Source organism: Hyla sarda, chromosome 5, assembly GCF_029499605.1.
Source record: "Hyla sarda isolate aHylSar1 chromosome 5, aHylSar1.hap1, whole genome shotgun sequence".
Classification (NCBI taxonomy): domain Eukaryota; kingdom Metazoa; phylum Chordata; class Amphibia; order Anura; family Hylidae; genus Hyla; species Hyla sarda.
In genome coordinates this window covers 74,065,158-74,086,893 of record NC_079193.1, presented here as the reverse complement: position 1 = coordinate 74,086,893, position 21,736 = coordinate 74,065,158, and the positions used below count along the sequence as shown (strand labels likewise).

At 41.3% G+C, this 21,736-nt stretch overlaps 1 protein-coding gene and 1 pseudogene across 3 annotated transcripts in view; one reads left to right on the top strand and one right to left on the bottom strand.

Annotated features, from left to right (window-relative positions):
* Positions 1-21,736, bottom strand: part of RAPGEF5 (Rap guanine nucleotide exchange factor 5) — a 331,057-nt gene that overhangs the window by 34,871 nt on the left and 274,450 nt on the right. For all 3 annotated transcript variants that reach the window (XM_056519694.1, XM_056519693.1, XM_056519696.1), the window contains 6 exons: positions 13,593-13,671; positions 9,688-9,832; positions 8,093-8,190; positions 7,686-7,716; positions 5,586-5,664; positions 3,399-3,548 (listed from right to left, as the gene is read on the bottom strand). In XM_056519694.1, the coding sequence (XP_056375669.1) occupies positions 3,399-3,548; positions 5,586-5,664; positions 7,686-7,716; positions 8,093-8,190; positions 9,688-9,832; positions 13,593-13,671 (582 nt within the window). The remainder of the gene's footprint in view (positions 1-3,398; positions 3,549-5,585; positions 5,665-7,685; positions 7,717-8,092; positions 8,191-9,687; positions 9,833-13,592; positions 13,672-21,736) is intronic.
* LOC130274635 (U2 spliceosomal RNA) lies at positions 1,542-1,701 on the top strand (annotated as a pseudogene).

Below are 21,736 nucleotides of genomic sequence, written 5' to 3'. Positions count from 1 at the left end.
TATGTAAATGATCGGTTTCACAATCTATCCAATTCCCTATACTAAATTTTGTTTTCCTGGGGGTTATGATTTTAATCCAAGGCTCAACATCTATCTTCCCAATATGATTTTCAGCATTTCCTGACTCTGATATAACATATTTACCCCTCTGAATTATACTATGCCTTCTATCATCCCATGTCTTCTGTTCTTAGAGACATTGAGTGGTCAAAGCTAAAGCATTCTGTTTTAAGTTGTCTTCTTCTGTCAAGCAGTTAAACTGTATTCAGCAATTTCTTAAAGATACTGTATAACTGTTTATAAGACAGCTGAATGACAGCCAGTGTGTCTGCTATTAGATATCCGCCAGATGCTGTCACCATGCTTGTCCAACCTCCTGTATGGCAAATGTGCTGCAGTAATATATTCCAATCACCCATTGGGCGCTGTACCAGGCAAGTTTGCCATTTGGAAGACTGGGATTACTGGGAGATGGTTCATTTGGGAATTTTCAGGAGCCCTATAAAACAGTTCAATGAACTAAAAAAATTAAGGATTTAGCGATTCATGGAGCAAAAGCTTTAGATAGAAGAGATACCAAGAGCAGAATGAACAATATTGAGCTCACCTATTTTTATATATTTTTTTTGCAGTTTTTGAGCTAAAGGGTGGCGAGTGAAAATGCTTGCCCAGGGTCCAGTCTTTTAATTAAACATGGCCCTGGCTACAAACACCATTGAAATGCATTTTTTTATTCTTGCTTAGTACTTATTATGCACATTAACACTTCCTTCATAAGTCTTTATTACAATTTCCTTAGTTTCTCTTCTCTTCTACAGCTTGCTGTGTGAGCTTCTTTCTAAACAGCCCATGCGATTCTCCCCTGCAGACTGCCTTGCATCTATTCTCCTCCCTATCTACAGGCTATGTGAGCTGCCCTTAAAGGGGTACTCTAGGGAAGTTAAGAAAAAAAAAATGCCCCAAAGCCACCACAATATCTGTTCTGTGTCTCCTGTTGTTATCCATGTGGTTTTGGCAGCTCATTTGGCCCCTGATGTCTCCTAAATTGTTCATTGTTTGCAGCACAGACTATAACTCCCAGAAGTCAGGGCAGTTCTGTGTAATGGCTGCCAGCCAATTGCTTTCACTTTCACACTCTGTGTGCATGCTGTGTTGAAAACAGTCAGCCTCACACACTACATCTTTTCTTTTAAACTATATCCTTTTCCCCAGCAATAAATCATGCTGTACTCTGAATGGCAGTAGTCAGTGACTATATCTAAAAAGGAAAACAGCAGCGTTCTGTGCTGAGCTGTGACTGAGAATCTTTACTGAGCTTCTCACACGGCACACATGGAGAGGAGGGAATGGAGGGGGGCGGTAGGTGTGGCTATACAGCCAGAGCTCTAGACAAGACAGAATCAAGTGGTGTTGTCTTAAAGCGAGGGGACTAGCTCTCACTGAGGAGACAAGCAAGACCTTAAGATGATGTTTTCTCTCATTCCCTGCATGTAAGTTGACAGCTGAAAGAGGAAAACTGCTCTATATAGCTAATGAATGATATCACTTCTCAGCCTTTTGGCTAAGAACAAGTGTAGTATCTGTTCTTATCAGTTTCTGTCAGTGGACAGGAAACACTGGTGTGGGACTGGTGCGGAAGGGTGCTGCATGGAGGGGACTGGTATACCAGGGCATTCTGGGGCAGGTTCTGAGGAATCAGATCGACGGCTGCCCCGCTGTGACCTGTTCTCTCCGGGTCTCACCATGAGGCTGGGAGAGTCGAAAGCCGAGTTACTTTAGTGCCTTGTGGAGTGGTGACCCCGAGGTGTCGAAACTCACCTGGTGTACTGGCTCACTGAGTGGAAGCACTGGCACCATGAACTCTTCCCCTTGTGGCACTCACCTATTGATTCCTGGCCTTCTGGCTAGGATAAGAGACATTTTTTATAGATTGATGTCCGGGCAGTTTATCTGCGCCCATTCACTTATTTATTTCTGTTTGTCACTGTGTCACTTTTTGCGTGTTGTGTGTCCACAGGATTGTTAGGATGCGGTAGCCCTTCTGGTTGTCCCTCCTAGGGGAGGTGTGTGTGGCCATCAGGTTCCGCACCTCCCTGCAAAAATTCTGGGTACTCTTGCATAGGCAGGGTACTGACCATTAATGGCTCTGCAGGCAGATACCTTGGCTAATGCCAAGGGGGATGCCGGGAGCATTTGTGGACCCTTAGTAGCTTCGGCGAAGAGGGACATCGAACCTGGAACCTCACAGTTACCTTTTGGTCTGGAGGCAAAGAGTAAGGTTTGTTGGGGGCCTCTCTCCTGTCGGAAAAGGGCTTGCGATAGACCGCCTCCTTTGTGCATGTTTTTTTAGTGTAACACGTTTTGCACTTTTTCTTGAACTTTGGGTGATTCAAGAGCACGCTCCTCGGCTCTTAAAATGAATGATATTTAGACAAATACATAGCTTGGTGAGAGGGAAAGGATGGGCTATGGGTTTAGTTCCCCGGAGTACCTTTTTAAGGATTCTACCCCTGTTCACAATCTACGTTCTTCCTCCCTGCTGCTATCTTTAACTGTGAGAAAGCAAAAAGTCCATCTAAGAGACTTATCATTTGAATAGAAGCTAAATGGTAGGAAATTTCTAGTTGCTTCATCTTGCATTCAGGAAACAAAAGAAAACCAGTGCAGATGTGTTCATAGCCTTTAAAGGCGTCAATTGCTGCTCCTCCCTGGAGAAACCACAGCTGTCATAATAGTGAAACCGAAGGACAGATTTTCACACTGTGCAAGGGTGCTGCAGTCACCAAGCTAGACACAGTTAGATGATAGAAGGATTCATTTTATTTAAAATTATATCAGAATTCCATGTACAATTATCTTCAGTAAAATTATTTCTTCAGTCAGAGTTTTACTGTGTGTGTCAAGCCTGGTGACAGCAGCACCCAATGCACCCAAAAATGTTTTTTCTTTGGTCACACAGCTTTCATGGAACAGTAAGGAAAAAAAATGACTGAACAGAATTGTAACAATGTGATAGAAGTAGGCAACTAGTAATTTCCAATCATTTTAAAGAGAAATAACGATTACAATGTCAAAAGGGTGCAAACATCTTCATAAACGAACGCCTGCATGTAAGATTTTTACACTGTTTGGGTCTCAGATTGCATAAAAAGCATAAACTAGTGAAAATATTTACAAACACAGAACAGACCCCTGCCCAGGAGGCACATTGCATGTCATGAGTGTCGAATTAGCAGTCGCCATGGAAACAGAACTATACTAGAATAGGTCCGCATTAAGTGCGGTCACACAGCTGAGCTCGCTCCCCCAGGGGAGGATGAATACCTGCGCTCGAAATTGTCAACCATTATTCTTCAAAGATATTGGTAATTGTGGAATAATCATGGAAGTAGAATTACCCCCTGAAAACGTGACAGTGACCAAAGCCAGGTCCTCTTCTGGATGTTGTATCCTCTCAGCCACTATCTTCAAGATATCTTGTACAGAACTGGAAACCTTCGTCCTGATGCTGACGTAGGAGTGATCTGTTATGTAAACTCGGCAGAAAACTGCACAAAAAAGGCAGGGAGTGAGGTTAGACATTCCAAGAAGGACTCAATAAAACTCTGCTGCTGTCAGCTTGTGCTTTCCTGCTATGTATGGTAAATGAAAGCAAGAGGCTATCAAGCCAAACAGCAGCTATTCAAGCCTCCTACTGTCTATATTCTACAGCTTTAAGCATTATACAGTACTGGGAACAAAATGCAAACTCAACATTCATGAATCTGCTTTTTCTACCAGTACTGAAGAAAAAGATCTGAGAATAAAGCTACATCTTGAGGTCGCTGTGTGAAGCATGCAGGAGAAATAAAACCAGATATTCCTGATAATTCTCACTTTTTATTCTATTACCCATATTTAATGGCTCTCTGCATCCTTGCAACTAGATGATGCAGGCTTCATATGGAAAAAAAACACAAAAATGTGCCATTCTCTCAGGCCAAAAATACTTGAGGCCTTGTACCTTGACTATTGATTACAGCACTCAGCACTGGAAGTGCATGTAAACCCTTAAGCAATAAATGAATCAGAATTTGTATTTACTTTTCACATTTCCCCACTGAGCCGATTCTTAAAGTGATTTAGCTTGAAGCGTATAACTGTGCCACAATTACTATTGTACATTTATGTTCCAGCCGTCCTCCCCTTATTTTATCAGGAAAGTCAGTGGAGTGTGAAATAATGTGACATCGCATAAGGAAGAAGTTTGCTCCTACGATGATGGCATTCTGGAATTTTGTGAAGGAGGGATATAAACACATGCTAGCAAATACAAATAAATGTAAAGCTAATGTAAATCATATTTTATTTGAATCGAAATGCTGTATCTGTATATTTTGCAGCATATAATTCCAAAATTTTCTCTAAAGTTCCCATTATGGACCCTTGTTTTCTGCACATAATGGATGCCAGAAAATTTTCTCCACTGTCTTATAAGAGTTAAGTATGGCTCAGTAATTGGAAATTTGCCTGTTGGCGAAACACAAGACTAATGACTTGTGCTCACTGTACCCGAAGGATCCACTTCTCTGCAAAGAATGGGGGCAGGTCAACTAAGTTGTAATCAATATTTGAACCATAAAAAAATCTTTAATTCGGAAAATCCCTTTATAACTATTGTTTATTGTATGTTTGTTAAAGTAATTTCACAAAATATAATTCCTCTTTAGATGATTTAGAAAACTCATTTTAGCCCCTAAATTATTCAGGAGTTACGGTTATCCAACCTAAAAGTATATATAGGACTTTGTGCACACTGCTTTCAAGACTTTCTTCAGAGGTAGGCTACGTCCACAAGCAGATTTTTGGATCATGAAACAGCCCAAAAATATATACATTTTTTTTTTTACAAATCATAAAATGCACTAATAGGTTGTATATTTCCAACTGAAAACTACAGAAGTCAATGTGAAAAGGGCTCTTTGGGCATAGACATTTAGATTTTATGGCCGTTATTGTTGCGGCCATAATAAAATGAAGTGTCAGAGTCTTCTTTTCAACCATTTGTGTGCCAAAATAGGCCATATTTTAGACTGCAAACATCCAAATAGAAAAAAAAATGTTTTCTTGGCTAATCCAAAAATACTGACAAAACAATGAAAAAAAGGCCAAAAATCTCCTAAAATGAATAAGCCCCATGTATATGTTTGACATGTATGCGCAGAACCTTTGTTGCATAGCTCTGACACGGTGCGCACAGGCCTTGCATGTTGGGTAAAAAAAAATTAATTACTAATGTGCTTCTCAGCGATACATTAATAATGACTTCCAAAGCACATGCAATCATTTACCAGTCTCATACAATTATTATAGGGAACATTGATTCTCTGTGGAATTTTTATGTATTCTAGACATGAAACTCCAAATTAAATAATTGAAATCAAGTCATTAATCATAAAAAATCAAGACGTGCTCTCTTCCTCTGCAGATTCAGATACGAGCAGACACAGTGCGTACTTGTGCATTGCGAAATCATAGCTAAAATATCTTTTGGGGTAAACTATAACGTTTATCGCTTCCACCACCCACCAGCAGCTTGTACTTACTTCCCTCTATTTCATTGACATTTCCTCTGTGCTGCAGCCAGTTCTCCTTCAGACTGAATTGGTGGAAGAGAGCTCTATTCTGTGGGCACAAGATTCAGAACAATATACTGATAAAATATTTTATTGTGCTAAGTTCCCAGTAAGCACACTCCAGGAATTAAAACTGGGAAACTAACACATACTATTAAACATCCAGCACTTTATACATCCTCAAAGCATGGGAAAAGGATGACAGTAGTATGACTGAGAGCGAGAAATTACATTGTTTCACACTTCATCAAACCTCCCCATCATAGCAGAAAATACCAGCTATTGCTCCCAGGTAGAGTTTTACTGAAGGCAACATGCGTTCTCTTACACAAGAAAATCATTTATCGCAAATTATTTATCATGGATACTACATATAATGATCAGTTTATTCCATAAAACAGATTAATCTGACAGCTTGCATCATGTTAAAGGGATATTCCTTTATATCCACAGAATATTCTATAAATGTCGGATATATGCTGGTTTCACCTCTGCAGCACACAACTATCTTGGGACAGGAAGCCGAAAACTGCCAAATGGGCTGTGTTAGGCTGGGTTCACACTACGGTTTGTAACTACGGTTCCCGTATACGGCTGGGAGGAGGGGTGGGCGGGGCTTAATCGCGGAGCTCGCACTCAGCCATATTCGGGAACCGTAGTTAATGTATGTCTATGAGCCGACCGGGGTGAACCGCAGCCTCCGGTCGGCTGCATTTTCGGCCGTATGCGGTCGGGAAACCGGTCGGCTCATAGACATACCCCTCCTCCCAGCCGTATACGGGAACGGTAGTTACAAACCATAGTGTAAACCCAGCCTAACACAGTCCATTTGGCGGTTTTCGGCTTCCTGTCCCAAGATAGTTGTGTGCTGCAGAGGTGAAACCAGCATATATCCGACATTTATAGAATATTCTGTGGATATAAAGGAATACCATATATGCCAAACACAGGGCCATAGCGTGATGAAACCAAGGCCCAACTGGATCTGCTATGTACCTTTTATTTCTATACATATTATACTTTTTTCCAAACTTATCTCCTAAACCGAGATAGGGAGTTAGGTGGGATAGGGAAGCATTTATTTTGAATATATGTTTCAGTGCCCTACTCTTAAAGAAGTTCAGTACAGTAGCACTCTGCAACCTATTACCAGATCTAACCTTTTTCAGAACAAGAAATTCCTTAAGGGTGCGTTCCCACCTGGCATATACGCAGCGTATTTCATGTTGCGCAAAATTTGCGGCAGCAGCGGGAAATACACTGCGTATTCCTCGCTCACTATACACACAGGTCTTTCCGTTGGCAGCCCTATGTGTGCAGTGAGTTTTGGAGGCGGAGCCGTGTGCCGGCGTGACTGTGACGCACGGCTCCGCCTCCAAAACTTACTACACACATAGTGCTGCCGCCGGAAAGCCCTGCGTGTATAGTGAGCGAGGAATACGCAGTGTATTTCCCGCTGCTGATGCAAATTTTGCACAGCGTGAAATACATTGCGTATACGCCAGGTGGGAACGCACCCTAAATCATTTTCCTGCCTATGTTCATGAAATACATATAACCTCATAGTACACAGAAAAGGTCACTCATTGGACATCAGGAAGACAACTCTGGCTAATCCTTTCCTGACCTGAACTATGGCCAGACTTCGATGCAGACAATAGCAGTTGTGACGTGTGCATGGAATTCAATTCATTCTCCTGCCATTGTTACTACTTCCTACTACTTCTAGCCAGTAGCAGACTGTCCACCCTGTCAGAATGCTCTGCATTAAATGCTTCCTTGCCAGATTGTGCTGCTGATCTCAGAGGAAGTACGCCAGAGCACATTTCCTAAAACACATTTTTATTGCCCTGTCATATGCACAGCTGTGTACACCGTATGAAATATGTACATTTGTCTATTGCCGTCATGTCTCATGAATGCACATATGCTCTTTTGCTAATTACTGTACAGGTTATTAAACATCACACATGATCTAGAACCACAAATCCCCAGCACTTTTTGCTGGATGATAATCACAATATATTACACTTAATACATATATACTGTATTAAATAAAATGTGCAATACCTTTCTGTGTGGTGAGTATTCATCAACAGTGCTGCAAAATAAAGAACAATAACAATAGTCAGTGTATATGCTGCTCCACAGAAAAAGTGACCATATCTGTGGCAATCCCAATGGACTACAGGGATTATTTTATTGGAGATTAGAATGTTGGTTTATAGAAATATAGTTAAATAACTATGAAATTGTCTTGAACATTGGCTACTACAGCAGAACGCCTGCTTCTATTGTACAGGCAGAGATAATGTATTCTATTCCCCAAATGGGCATATGGATAATATATTCCTGCTCTAATATCCTTTCCCAATCCTACATCCAGTGAACTCTTGCCCTTGAAATGACACATAATCCTTAGCTGTTACTGGAGGCCTTGTTGGATTTTCCAGGGAATTTTCTATCATAAAACTTACTGTCGACGGTGGATCCGCAGCACCTTCTGGAATTCTTTTAACTCCTTCTCTAAGATGGGATATTCATAAACATCATCTAGCACATAGCGATAAAGAGTCTGAAAAACATACATGAAAACATCATGCCTCATTTATTGCAGTCTGCATTCCTCACCAGTGGGCACTGAGTAATATCAGAGAACACAATGCAGTGCTGAAATAATAGTGCTGAAATAACAAGCGTCTGTGGTCCCAGCAGAAGAAGCATGCCCTGTCTGCTCACAGAATATAATATGCCTTTTCTTTACTGCTTACATCTTATGTTTTAATACCATTAAAGCAAAAAATGCAAAATAAGGCTGTATTAACATTGGCTTACATTAGTTTTACATAACTATATTAAATAAACTGTCTGCCTAAGACCCGTCACCCTTGTTATAACACTTGGCTTGTGTTGTAATCCAGTGATATAAAGCAGGTGCATAAGGTTAACCATGCTCACATGTACAATGACAGCAATATAATAATTGATGTCCTATAATACCTGAACACCACATGTAATGAAATGGCCCAGACCTAAACTCTTGGCTCCAGCAGACAAAAGACTGTACACTGAATTACAGCAAATGTGAGAACATATTTATTCATCAAGTCATTTGAGAAGACCAGCTCTGGTAATGAATAGTATGTTACATATATTGCAGAAGACCTAAACCATACATGGTCATTTTACAACATGGATTTAGAAGTATTACTTTACAAGATGTGCTCCACATTGGAGGTAGCCGCTTTCTGTCGGCAATAGATGATCTCACTGCTTGTTGCTTGTATCATACACTTTCCAAATTTTCAGCTTCTATGTTATAGATAAGTGACAAAAATTGTGTAGAGCTGAAAGAAATCACTGATGTCACCGGGCATGTGCTGTGCATGCTGGAAGAGACCGCTAAGGCCAGTGATTGGTTTCAGCGTTATATGATGGATTTTTTTTTCTTTTCCAGAAAGGTTCCAGCATGAATACTATTTATAGAAATGCCCAGAAATCCCCTTGTATAAATAATATTTTCAGGATTTATCCCCTCTATAGAATATGAAGGAGAGGAAACAATAATTCTTCTAACATATTATGCACATGGCTGGTTTTGTGCAGGAGCCATAGAAATATGATGCCCAGAATGGTATTGAGTCTTCTCCTGGGAGATCAGGAAATTATATACCATAGAAAGGCTTTTGGAAAGGGTTCTTGCTGGGATACACCCCTTGGTCACTTAACTTCATTTGCATATTACCAAAAAAAGCTTATATCATGCTAATAAAGAGAATATATTTATAATATTTACATTAACAATTTTAAATGAGCCCTTCCATTCTCTGACCTTCAGTATAGAGTCCTAGTGTGCTCTAGACCATAGTGTACCCAATTAGCTATGAGAAATCTCTATAAAATATGCCCACATTGTCCCTTGTGTACATATGTGTCTGTGCACAAAATAATTATTTATTCATCTTTACTAATCAACAATTACAATTGACTACAGTCATTGGGGCATTATTCCAAGGAACCGGTGAATGCATTTTCCATAAAGACTTTGTACAATTCTGGATTCATAACTCACCTTCAGAAATAACTTGGAATGCTCATCGTCATGTAACCAGTCTTTGTATAAAGCAGTCCACTGGGATGCAAGAATCAGGACCTTCCGCTTCGTACACAGGGCCTCTGGGCTGTCTGCCTTGCCGTCGTATTTCTTGGCACAATAGGTAATTTCAGGTCAAGGAACAACAAGTAAACAATCTGTTTTAAAAGAGCAACCAATTACAGAGACGAGGCGAATGCCATCCCAAAAATCTGAGCTAATAAAGTGACTCCTTGCTGTTGCTATGCATCAATCTCTGCTCTCTGTTACCGGGGAAAGGTCTGACACAAGAAGCAGGCATCACTACGCTGCAAATTGCTAGTACTTGAGCACATCCGAGCTAAATGATCAAAGGCCATTGACACAAACTAAGCTCAGCATTTCTCTTACATGTGCGTTTCTTTTTTACATTTTCTTTTCTTGTTGTTTAAATTTAGAAGCATTAATATCATAGTCATTTGTCTTTGTCAGTCATTTGTGGCCAACATGAGGGGACTTCCATACTTCAACATAGAAAATAGAACAGGGAAAAAACTGCAATTAAATGCATTTGTACATGGCACTGAGCATTTACTATGAGGAACCTATAGTAACAGTTAATGAAAAATATACTTTTTAACATTTTGCACAATTAATCTAACGTGAAACCCAATTTATACCCTCAGATTGCCTGGCACCACCTTTTTGGTTTTGTCTGGAGAACTTGGTCAAAATGATTGACAGTCAAAAATATACAAAGTAGAAAGGAAATTAACAATATATATATATATATATATATATATATATATATATATATATATATATATATATATATAGTCATATACCTATAGCTAGTATCTATCTTGCTACCTACCTACAATATAATTTTATAAATCTCTCTCTCCTGTCTATATCTATCCCTCTATTAGGGTGCATATAAACCTTCAATGGCTGTCAACATCTATCCCTGCTGTTTACCCCATACACATGAACATTTGGCTTGGCCAACAGTTCTGGCTATGGCTTATTTCTCCTAAAACTAATGGTTGGATAGCTAAAATCAAACATGGGAGCTCTCCATACACATTAGACGGTTGTCATGTCCTTCTTAAAATTGCAGATTCAAACAACTTTTTACTAATGTGTACGAGGCCTTTTTCTATTTATAAAAAAAATTAGCAAAGACAGTGGTCAAAGCTCCTTCATAATTACTGACTGGCAACAATGACAGTAACATGCAGTCTCTTTCACTTTGGTATAGTTAATTTATCCCTATTTCTTTCTCACATGTCTCTTTTTTGGTTGCTATAAATCATGTACTGTCTACATTTTACTATTGAAAAAAGACGTGGAATTTCTATTCAACTGTGCACTCAGCAAGGAGAAGAATCCAGGGTCCTTCATTTACATGGAACTGACTGATAGCGTGTCAAGGTGTATTATGTGGTTGACCCAGAACATGACAATGCTAGAGCAGACAAGTTTTAATTGCCAGCATTCAGACTGCACCTAGAAAAACATATCTGCTGGTAACATGTTTTCTTGCCACCTTATGTTTGATCTAGTAATGTGACTATCGCATGGATTAGCTTTATATTCTACCCTGCAGCATTCTACCTTTCAGAAGTCAGTACATGAACATGGCACGTGGGTGAAGAGCTGGAATGCATTAAATCCCTTGAAGCAGAAAGAGAAAACAATTAATCAGAGACCTGTCATAAAAGGGAGAAATGTGAAGTTACTTTCTTTTGCATGCCATCCCCTTGTCTCTTTACTTATGATCAAGGTATGTTAAATCATATGCATGGAATTACAGAATGTGTCCACTTGATAGCAAGAGCTTGACATGTGCCTAAGGCATGCCCCCATCTCTTTCAAGTATTTCTAAAATGTGCTTTGAGACTGGAAAATCATACAATTTGCTTAACTGAACTCTGTTGCTTATATTGCCTCTGAATACTTGTCCCTTAATTACTAAGAACCTTAGAGATAAATTCTAGCTTCTGAGGAGCCTCTGTTTTCCAGCTTTTTGCCTATAAAAGTTCCATAGTGCTTCAGCAGCTTGCTATTGTTTCCACTACGATCATTTGTTAAAAACACCTTTTCTCATATAGTTCAAGTAAAGACCTAAGGAAAATACAAGCATGCAATCTGTAAATGTGGACAGTAGAGGGATGTTTCATTTGTGTTGATGGCCATCACAATAGTCCCACTTCTCTTCCCAGCTACAGAACATAAGTATGATAAAAAGCAGTGGAATTCTGCACGAGAAGAGCAAATGTGAGGAATCAAATATCCCAAGAGCTGCTTTTCACTTCTACCTATTCGTCTGTTGATATACACCAGCCCCTTGCTCATAGGGTTCTACTATAAAAGGGGTCATCATTCTAAGACAATGCTTACTGATATTATCCATTTAGCAGCTTGCCAAAGTTCTGGCCTCAGAAACCCCTGGTGATTAGCTGATACCACTACAGCCACACATAGCCAGCCATGTTTTACATAGACAGACTATGTTTCCTAGACCATGAGGCATTATCAGTGAGGTGCTGTTTGCCCTGGCTTCTAGGGAGAAAGGGAGTGGGGTTGCTAAGTTGGTTACGTTTGGCTTGACTATGGCAAACTACAGACAACATGGTGTGTGATGAGATATTAATACTAACCACTTCTAAGTTAGTGTCTATCTATTGTTTACAAAAGGATATTTTGAAATTCCAAACAACTACAAATATTTCCTACAAAAGAATGTGGTAATGTTATGTCCTAGTTGGATCGTTTCCGGCCTGAAAAGGTAACATCTGCAAATGCCTATAATACATTGGCGTAATCAAGAGACCCCTGAGGGACTGATATGCAGAAAGAAGTCATGATAACCAACCAAGTTGGACATGGGGTGAACAGTGGAATAAAGACGTCAGATTTCCTCAGGCCAATCCACCACAACACGTTCCATCTTTATCTTTATTAGTTACTGTAATGATTGTTGGAATACAAGTACTTATTCCAAAGAGGTATTCTACAAAAGCATTCCGCTAAGAATCAGTTTTATTAAAATGTTGCGGTCATGAAAATAACTATACATATCAATCAATAGTAAAAGTGAATATAAGAAACTCTGTAATATATATTGATAGAGAAAAAAGCTTTCCTCTCCACTTATCAGACTCTTCCCCCCATTCTTTTTGATTCCTCACTAAGAGGAATCTGTACAACAGAGTAAAGATTGCGCTGCTCAGTATTGCTCTGTAATGTCCTCAATGCTCCTGCTAAGAGAGCTAAATCCTTTGTATTCTGTGTATGGAAACAATCATAGAGGCTAGTCGGCATATACTCTGAAGCTGGGTTCCGGGAAAGCAAACACTTTATAAAACTGAGCCTGCAGAGGGGTAAGTGGGTGAAAAATGCCATATACAAGGAATAAAGTGGCCAGAAATAGTGCTTATCCTCATGCACACACACATGACAGGTTATTCTGTACCAACACTTTTTAGTATTAACACACAGCAGATAATACTAGAGCGGATTTGTTAAAACAATAGTACAACCAGATACAGTAGACGCTGGGATTAAAGGCAGATGATGGGACTGCAATGGTTTAGATGCTTTTTGGCAGATAAGGCTACACCATATTGTGTGCTAAACATCATACAGCTAGACAGTAACCTTGAGGGGAAATGACATGGCGTTGTTTTGTATCTTGGATTATAGATATCTATTTTCTATTAGATTTCTATTCATCAGAGGTGCTTCATCCTATTCTAATCTGGAGTCACCACAGAACAGACTAATGTGTCAGTTGTATCCTTTCACAGCAATTTACCAGATGCCATTTGCCTGTAATGTTAGGCATCTGCTTTTCATTCTTTGGAGTCAGGGGCATGACTGTTCCAGTTAATTAAGGATATTGTCTGAGGAGCGCTTGGCACAAGTCGTCTGTTGTCATGAAGACGGTGTAAGTGAGGAGGAAGTCATCCAGAAGGGTATCTATTGAAAAACACAAACATGAAACCACAAGGTGAGGGAGTAAGTCTCGGAGGACTGGCATTGTCACTGCAACAGTATTCATGAACATGCCCACAGGGAACATCCTATAGTGCCCAGAGATTAAATATTGAGAAATACATTGCATTATTCAGCAGCGATCTCCTCATTTTGGCAGTGGTTAGTGTCTGCTACCTGCAATAAACCATTTATTAGCACTGAAGCCTATTACCCAACTGCAAGAACTACTAGATCTTGACAGTCATAAATTACAAAATATATACAGCACATGCAAATAAGAAATATCAAAAGTTAAAAAGAACAGACACATTCAATACAATAACAATTAAATGAACAATTACTTAAACACAACCTTTTAATACCATGATGGATAATATGCTTTTGTCTCCATTTGAAAGCTTGAAACCCCCAAACCCAGAAGACAAAGTGTTACAACATAGACATGGAAGAGTGCACTACTGTATTTGGTTCCTTGCTGTTCACATGCTATCAATAGAGTAAAGTTCGGGTTAGTATGATTTTCAAAATCACGAGGTTCTGTGTATGCCTATGTACCATGCAATCTAAATATTGTAATATGAAAGGAGGCTCTTTCACTGAAATGCAAAGTGACACAAGTCTGCTGCCTGTCTCTCTGGCATACGGTAGAGACATGCACATCGCTGTGTGCAAGCAATGAAAAGGCTTAAAACAACAGACCCCCTGCCGTTCAAACACTGTCTGAACTCCCAACAGTTGCTTACATTTTCCCCTGTCACTCTTTGCATCAGCACAACACTAAAAACGCAGTGCACATTGCGGACATTTGCAACCATTATGTTTAATGTTCGTTTTTTTTTTTCTATTAAAAACTGGAGCTTCAGACAACCAGCTTCAGTCTCACTGGTCATCTGTCTCACTATGATCTTTATATGTGAGGCTATGTTCACAATTTGTTTCTACATGTTTGGGGGGGGGGGGGGTCATATCAGGAAAGCATATATGGCATATACAAGGCCTGACATATGTAAAGTATGTTTTTCATTCCCTTTAAGTTATTGCTTCAACATTGCTTTTCAATACATAGTATCAGACGATAAAAAGGTAACATGTATGACATATATCTTTTTGCACAAGGTGAGCTAATTGGGAGACGTATGCAACTGAATGACTTTGGCTACATTCCCATAACATTTCTTACATACGGGGACCGGATCTGGCTGGGAGATGGGAGAACCAGGTGCTCCCGTGTCCCAGCCAGACCCAGACCCCACCTCATTCATTTGAATGAGCCGACAGCCAGATAGCGACTCCGGTCGGCTAATTTTTTCCCCGTATCCGGCTTTCTGGCCGGACTGAAAACCGTGGTATGCTGTAGTCTTCAGTTCGGTCAGAAAACCGGATATAGGGCAAAAATGAGCTGACTGGAATAACTATCTGACTCCGGTCGGCTCATTCAAATGAATAAGATGGAAGCCGGGTCTTGCTGGGATACGGGAGCGCCCAGTTTTCCCATCTCCCAGCAGGATTCGGTCCCCATATTTAAGAAACGTTATGTGAATGCAGCCTTACAATTATATACCTGGGGACAATACTTGCTGCTGATTTGTTGCAGATTTGGATTTATGTACAGAAAAGGCCAGAACAGACTTTTTCATTAAAAATCGGGATTCACTGAAGACTGATATTAAGAAATGTTCTTATGTAGTATTCCATGTATAGCCTATATGCAGTTTTAGTTCACCATTGAGTCTTATCAATACTATACAGTGTGTACAAAAACAAGTGACATTTCTTAAAGACTGCCATCCAAAACTGTACTGAAAAACTGTCTTCTGGATGGTTGAGGTCAATCTATGAAAAAAATAGGGGAATTGAAAAACTTCTGAATAAAACTTTGGTCTAAATGGGAGATTGTCTTCTCATAGAGGAGGTGCTCTGGAATATTTTAAAAGCTCAGTGCACAACCAGTGTCTTTATTCTGTAAAGAATATAAATAATTAAAAAAACATAAAATATAGAACAACTTTGTTTAAAAAGAAGTCTTGAAGTGAAAACCGCTTGCAGCGCTGCAGCCAGTGACAGGTTCTAGTTGGGTATCTGCCCATATGTTTCAGCTTTGAAGGTGTGTAGTAAAAACAAGCCTGTCTTATGTAAGAAGTTCCTGGCACTGAAAAAAACTACGCTATTCTTCAATGAGACATTAACATTCAGATTATAGAACGCCTATGGGCAATCACCTATATATATATATATATATATATATATATATATATATATTATAAATGCTTGATAGTGGAAAAGGGATAAGATTATACTAATGTGGCAAAAGTGAAGCAGAGAGATCAATAGAATGTTTAAAAGTAGGAAATTGGCTTAGAGATATAATCAGGGATGTGGAATTCCTATCGCCCGACGCCCAGGACTAGCAGTTTTGGGCGCCGGGCAGGTGAATTTGTCCGGCTTCGGGCAAGCAGGGCCGGACCTGACAAGTGCGGTGGCGATCTGCAGTCTGTATAAAGCGGGCTGCCGACTCCTGCCCGCTCCATACTCTGCCACCTCCGACAATAAAAAACTGTATCCTCGGAAGCAGAGCAGGGGAGGTGAGAAGCTGTGTATTGGTCTTCTCTCCCCTGCTCTGCAGACGTGCGGGGGGAGATGAGGGGGCGTGGCTTCTTGCTCCCCGTGCAGACCTGCGTCCTCTGCCTTCACTCCCCCCAGCTGTAGCTTCGGAAAGCTGAGGGGAGGAGGCGTCTGCACGGGGAGATGCTTGTGGCGCTCTGCAGTATGTATGGAGTGGGCTCGGGATTCCTGCCCGCTCCATACTCTGCAGCCCCGGGCTGTTCTCAGCAGCCGGGGGCCGCCGCTAATAGCCAGCATGCGGCAATCGCCGCGGCTGGCTATTAACCCTTTAGATCGCCGCTGTCAAAGCTGACAGCGGCGTCTAAAGGGAGATGTGAATACTCCTTGGTGGGCTAGTGGGGTGGATCGCGATCCACTATAGAGGTAGCCGGAGGACTTACCTCTGCTTCCTCCTGTCCCGGCTCTGTCATTGATAGAGCCTGGCTGGACCAGGCTCTATCAATGGATCACAGAGCACACAAAAAAGTTTTAATAAAAGTTTGAAAGACACACATTAACCCAGTGGTCTTCAAACTGTGCCCCTCCAGATGTTATAAAACTACAATTCCCAGCATGCCAGGACAGCCGTTGGCTGTCCGGGCATGCTGGGAGTTGTAGTTTTGCAACATCTGGAGGGCCACAGTTTGAAGACCGCTGCATTAACCCCTTCCATGTTAAAAGTTCAAATCACCCCCTTTTCCTATATAAAAACATGCAAACATAATAAAAATAAACATATTTGGTATCGCTTCGTGCGTAATTGTACAACCTATGAAAATATAACATTATGTATCCCGTACGGTAAATGTAAAAAAATACCAAACCACAGATTTGCAATTTTTATAATATCCCATTAAAAAAAGTTAAAAAGCGATTAAAAAGTCAGATCAATGCCAAAATGGTACCAATACAAAAAACAGATTATGGCGCAAAACATGAGCCCTCATACAGCCTGGTATGTGGAAAAAAATAAAGCTACAGGGGTTAAAAAATGGCTATTAAAAAAATTTGAAAACGTTCAGAATTAGTAAAACATGACGTAAACTATACAAATCTGGTATCGCTGTAATCAGGCGCCTAAAGTATAAAACTAACATGTTACCTCAACCACAAGGTAAATGGCGTAGAAAAGAAAAATACCAAATCTGCTAAATTATCTTTTACTATTTCAATTTCACTTCCCCAAATACATATATATATATTTTTTTTTTGGTTCAGAGAATATGTTATTGAAAAATTATAAGGTATCCTTATAGTAGGTATTTATGGCTATTATAGGGCGAGGAGGAAAAAATGAGTGCGTAAAAGCGAAAATTGGCCGGGACAAGTGGATCGTCATGAGGGACAGGTAGATTTTGCTCCATTTTAGTCCCGTGGACAAGTAGTTTTTTATTAAATTTCCACACCCCTGTATAATCCCTTTAGCCAATCAGTTATAGGGACAATAATTTTTTTTTTCCACTCTAAAATCGTAATCTTAAAAGCATTAAAAAGTAATATTTTATATGGTATGATAGAATCTGTAGTGAACAGTCACGGAAATGTATATATAGAGACAGAGATAAATGAAACAGGTAGATAGAACAGCAGCACAACATATCAACTTATCACCAGCTACCTTAATAGCACAAGAGAGGTAAGTGAATGCTGCCTATGGAGAAATGGTCATAAAAATCTAATATGGCTGATTTCCTTCCATACTGTCCCACCATGGGTGCTGATGCCTATAGATGTTAGCTTGTCACCAAGGCCTCCCAAAAATAATATCACAAATACACAGGGAAGCTCATGTAAGATCAGAAGGTTACTAACTTGAGATGCATTTCCCAAAAACAACTTTCAAAATTTACCAGGTGCCCAAAAGAATTATATAACATCCTGACAAAACAGAACTAGAAATGATGTATTATCGTGAACTATAATTGATTCTATGATAGAAAAACCGAAGGCAGTAAAGTGTTTATCTGCCACAACCTAAAGTTGTTATTCTCAGTCCTGTCACATTTACCTAATACACTGCTCAAAAAAATAGAGAACACTAAGATAACACATCCTAGATCTGAATGAATGAACTAATCATATGAAATACTTTCGTCTTTACATAGTTGAAGGTGCTGACAACAGAATCACACAAAAATGATCAATGGAAATCGAATGTATCAACCCATGGAGGTCTGGATATGGAGTCACACTCAAAATCAAATCGGAAAACAACACTACAGGCTGATCCAACATTGCTGTAATGTCCTTAAAACAAGTCACAATGAGGCTCAGTAGTGTGTGTGGCCTCCATGTGCCCCTATGACCTCCATACAACACCTGGGCATGCTCCTGATGAGGTGGCGGATGGTCTCCTGAGGGATGTCCTCCCAGACCTGGACTAAAGCATCCACCAACTCCTGGACAGTCTGTGGTGTGGTGGATGGAGCGAGACATGATGTCCCAGATGTGCTGCGTTTGAGTGGACACATGCACATTTGTGGCCTGCTGGAGGTCATTTTGCAGGGCTCTGGCAGTGCTCCTCCTGCTACTCCTTGCACAAAGGCGGAGGTAACAGTCCTGCTGCTGGGTTCTTGCCCTCCTACGGCCTCCTCCACGTCTCCTGATATACTGGCCTGTCTCCTGGTAGCGCCTCCATGCTCTGGACACTATGCTGACAAACACAGCAAACCTTCTTGCCACAGCTCGCATTTGTGTCATCCTGGATGAGCTGTACTACCTGAGCCACTTGTGTGGGTTGTAGACTCTGTCTCATGCTACCACTAGAGTGAAAGCACCGACAGCATTCAAAAGTGACCAAAACATCAGCCAGGAAGCATAGGAACTGAGAAGTGGTGGGTGGTGTGGGGGGTGTCTTGCTAATTGCCTATAATTTCCACCTGTTGTCTGTTCCATTTGTACAACAGCATGTGAAATTGATTGTCAATCAGTGTTGCTTCCTGAGTGGACAGTGTGATTCCTGAGTGGACAGAAGTGTGATTGACTTGGAGTTACATTGTGTTGTTTAACCTCTTCAGGACATAGGGCGTATGGATACGCCCTGCATTCCGAGTCCTTAAGGACACAGGGCGTATCCATACGCCCGTGGGAAATCCGGTCCCCACCGCTAGCCGGTTGGGGACCGGAGCCGGATGCTTGCTGAAATCGTTCAGCAGGCATCGGGGCATATCGCCCAGGGGGGTCATTATGCCCCCCTATGTCGGTGATGGCCGCAGATCGCTGGACAATTCAGCCCAGTGATCTGCGGCGGATTCCGGGTCAATCGGGTCTCCAGTGACCCGGAATTACAGGCTGTTCGGGGCAGTCTCTGACGGCCCCGAACAGCCATAGCCAGCAGGGGTGAGGTGGCACTGGTGCCACCTCACGATCGCCCTGATTCGTCGGCCAGTTTACCGGCTGACCAATCAGGGCACCTGCTGCGGGTTTCACTCCAGCAACCAGCTCCGCCCCTCTTCCGGAGGACGTGAGCGGGTGCGGGAAGAAGACCCCGGCAGCTGGGGACCCCAATCCCCGGCGTCCCTGTTGGGATCGGGGCCCCAGAAGCGGCGGCGGCGAGGGACTGACCTGGGGAGCAGCAGTTGGAGCTGAGTGACAGCCTCCTGCTGTTGCTTAGCAACCGCTCCCAGCATGCAAAAAGGGCATGCTGGGAGCTGTAGTTATGCAACAGCAGGAGGCAGACCACCACAACTCCCAGCATTCCCTTATGGGCATGCTGGGACTTATAGTTTTGCAACAGCTGGAGGCACATTTTTTCTATGGAAAAGTGTACCTTCAGCTGTTGTATAACTACAACTCCCAGGTTACACAAACAGCTAAAGTGCATGCAGGGAGTTGTAGTGGTGCTGGTTGCATAACTACAACTCCCAGCATGCCCGTTGGCTGTCTGTGACTGCTGAGAGTTGTAGTTTTGCAACAGCTATAGGCACACTGGTTGTGAAACTCAGTTTTTTTTACCTAACTCAGTGATACATAACCAGTGTGCCTACAGCTGTTGCAAAATTAAAACTCTCAGCATGTACAGTCTGTCAGCGCATGCTGGGAGTTGTAGTTTTGCAACAGCTGGATGTTCCCCCCCCCCCCTCCCCCCAATGTGAACGTACAGGGTACACTTACATGGGTGGACGTTTACAGTAAGTATTCGGCTGAAAGTTTGAGCTGCAGCAAATTTTCTGCCGCTGCTCAAACTGCCAGCGAGAAACTACTGTGAACCCCCGCCCGTGCGACTGTACCATAAAAACACTACACTAACACAAAATAAAATAAAAAGTAAAAAACACTACATATGCACATACCCCTACACAGCCCCCCTCCCCTTCCCAATAAAAATGAAAAACATCTGGTATGCCACTGTTTCCAAAACGGAGCCTCCAGCTGTTGCAAAACAACTACTCCCAGTATTACCAGACAGCCACTGACTGTCCAGGCATGCTGGGAGTTTTACAACAGCTGGAGGCACCCTGTTTGGGAATCACTGGCGTAGAATACCCCTATGTCCACCCCAATGCAAGTCCCTAATTTAGGCCTCAAATGCGGACGGCGCTCTCACTTTGGAGCCCTGTCGTATTTCAAGGCAAAAGTTTAGGGTCACATATGGGGTATCGCCGTACTTGGGAGAAATTGTGTTACAAATTTTGGGGGGTATTTTCTGCTTTTACCCTTTTTTAAAAATCAAAAATTTTTGGGAAAACAAGCATTTTAGATAAAAAAATAAACATTTTTTTTTACATATGCAAAAGTCGTGAAACACCAGTGGGGTATAAAGGTTCACTTAACCCCTTGTTACATTCCCCGAGGGGTCTAGTTTCCAAAATAGTATGCCATGTGGTTTTTTTTTTTTTTGCTGGCTGGCACCATAGGGGCTTCCTAAATGCGGCATGAGCAAAATTTGCTTCCAAAAAGCCAAATGTGACTACTCCTCTTCTGAGACCTGTAGTGCGCCAGCATAGCACTTTTCACCCCCATATGGGGTGTTTTCTGAATCGGGAGAAACTGGGCTTCAAATTTTGGGGGGTATTTTCTGCTATTACCTTTTTAAAAATGTAAAATTTTTGGGAAAACAAGCATTTTAGGTCACATTTTTTTTTTTTTTTTTTTTACATTTGCAAAAGTCATGAAACACCTGTGGGGTATTAAGGCTCACTTTATCCCATGTTACATTCCCCGAGGGGTCTAGTTTCCAAAATGGTATGCCATGTGTTTTTTTTTTTGCTGTTTTGACACCCTAGGGGCTTCCTAAAGGTGACATGCCCCCCAAAAACCATTTCAGAAAAATGTTCTCTCCAAAATCCCCTTGTCGCTCCTTCCCTTCTGAGCCCTCTACTGCGCCCGCCGAACACTTTACGTAGACATATGAGGTATGTGCTTACTCGAGAGAAATTGGGCTACAAATACAAGTAAAAATTTTCTCCTTTTACCACTTGCAAAAATTCAAAAATTGGGTCTACAA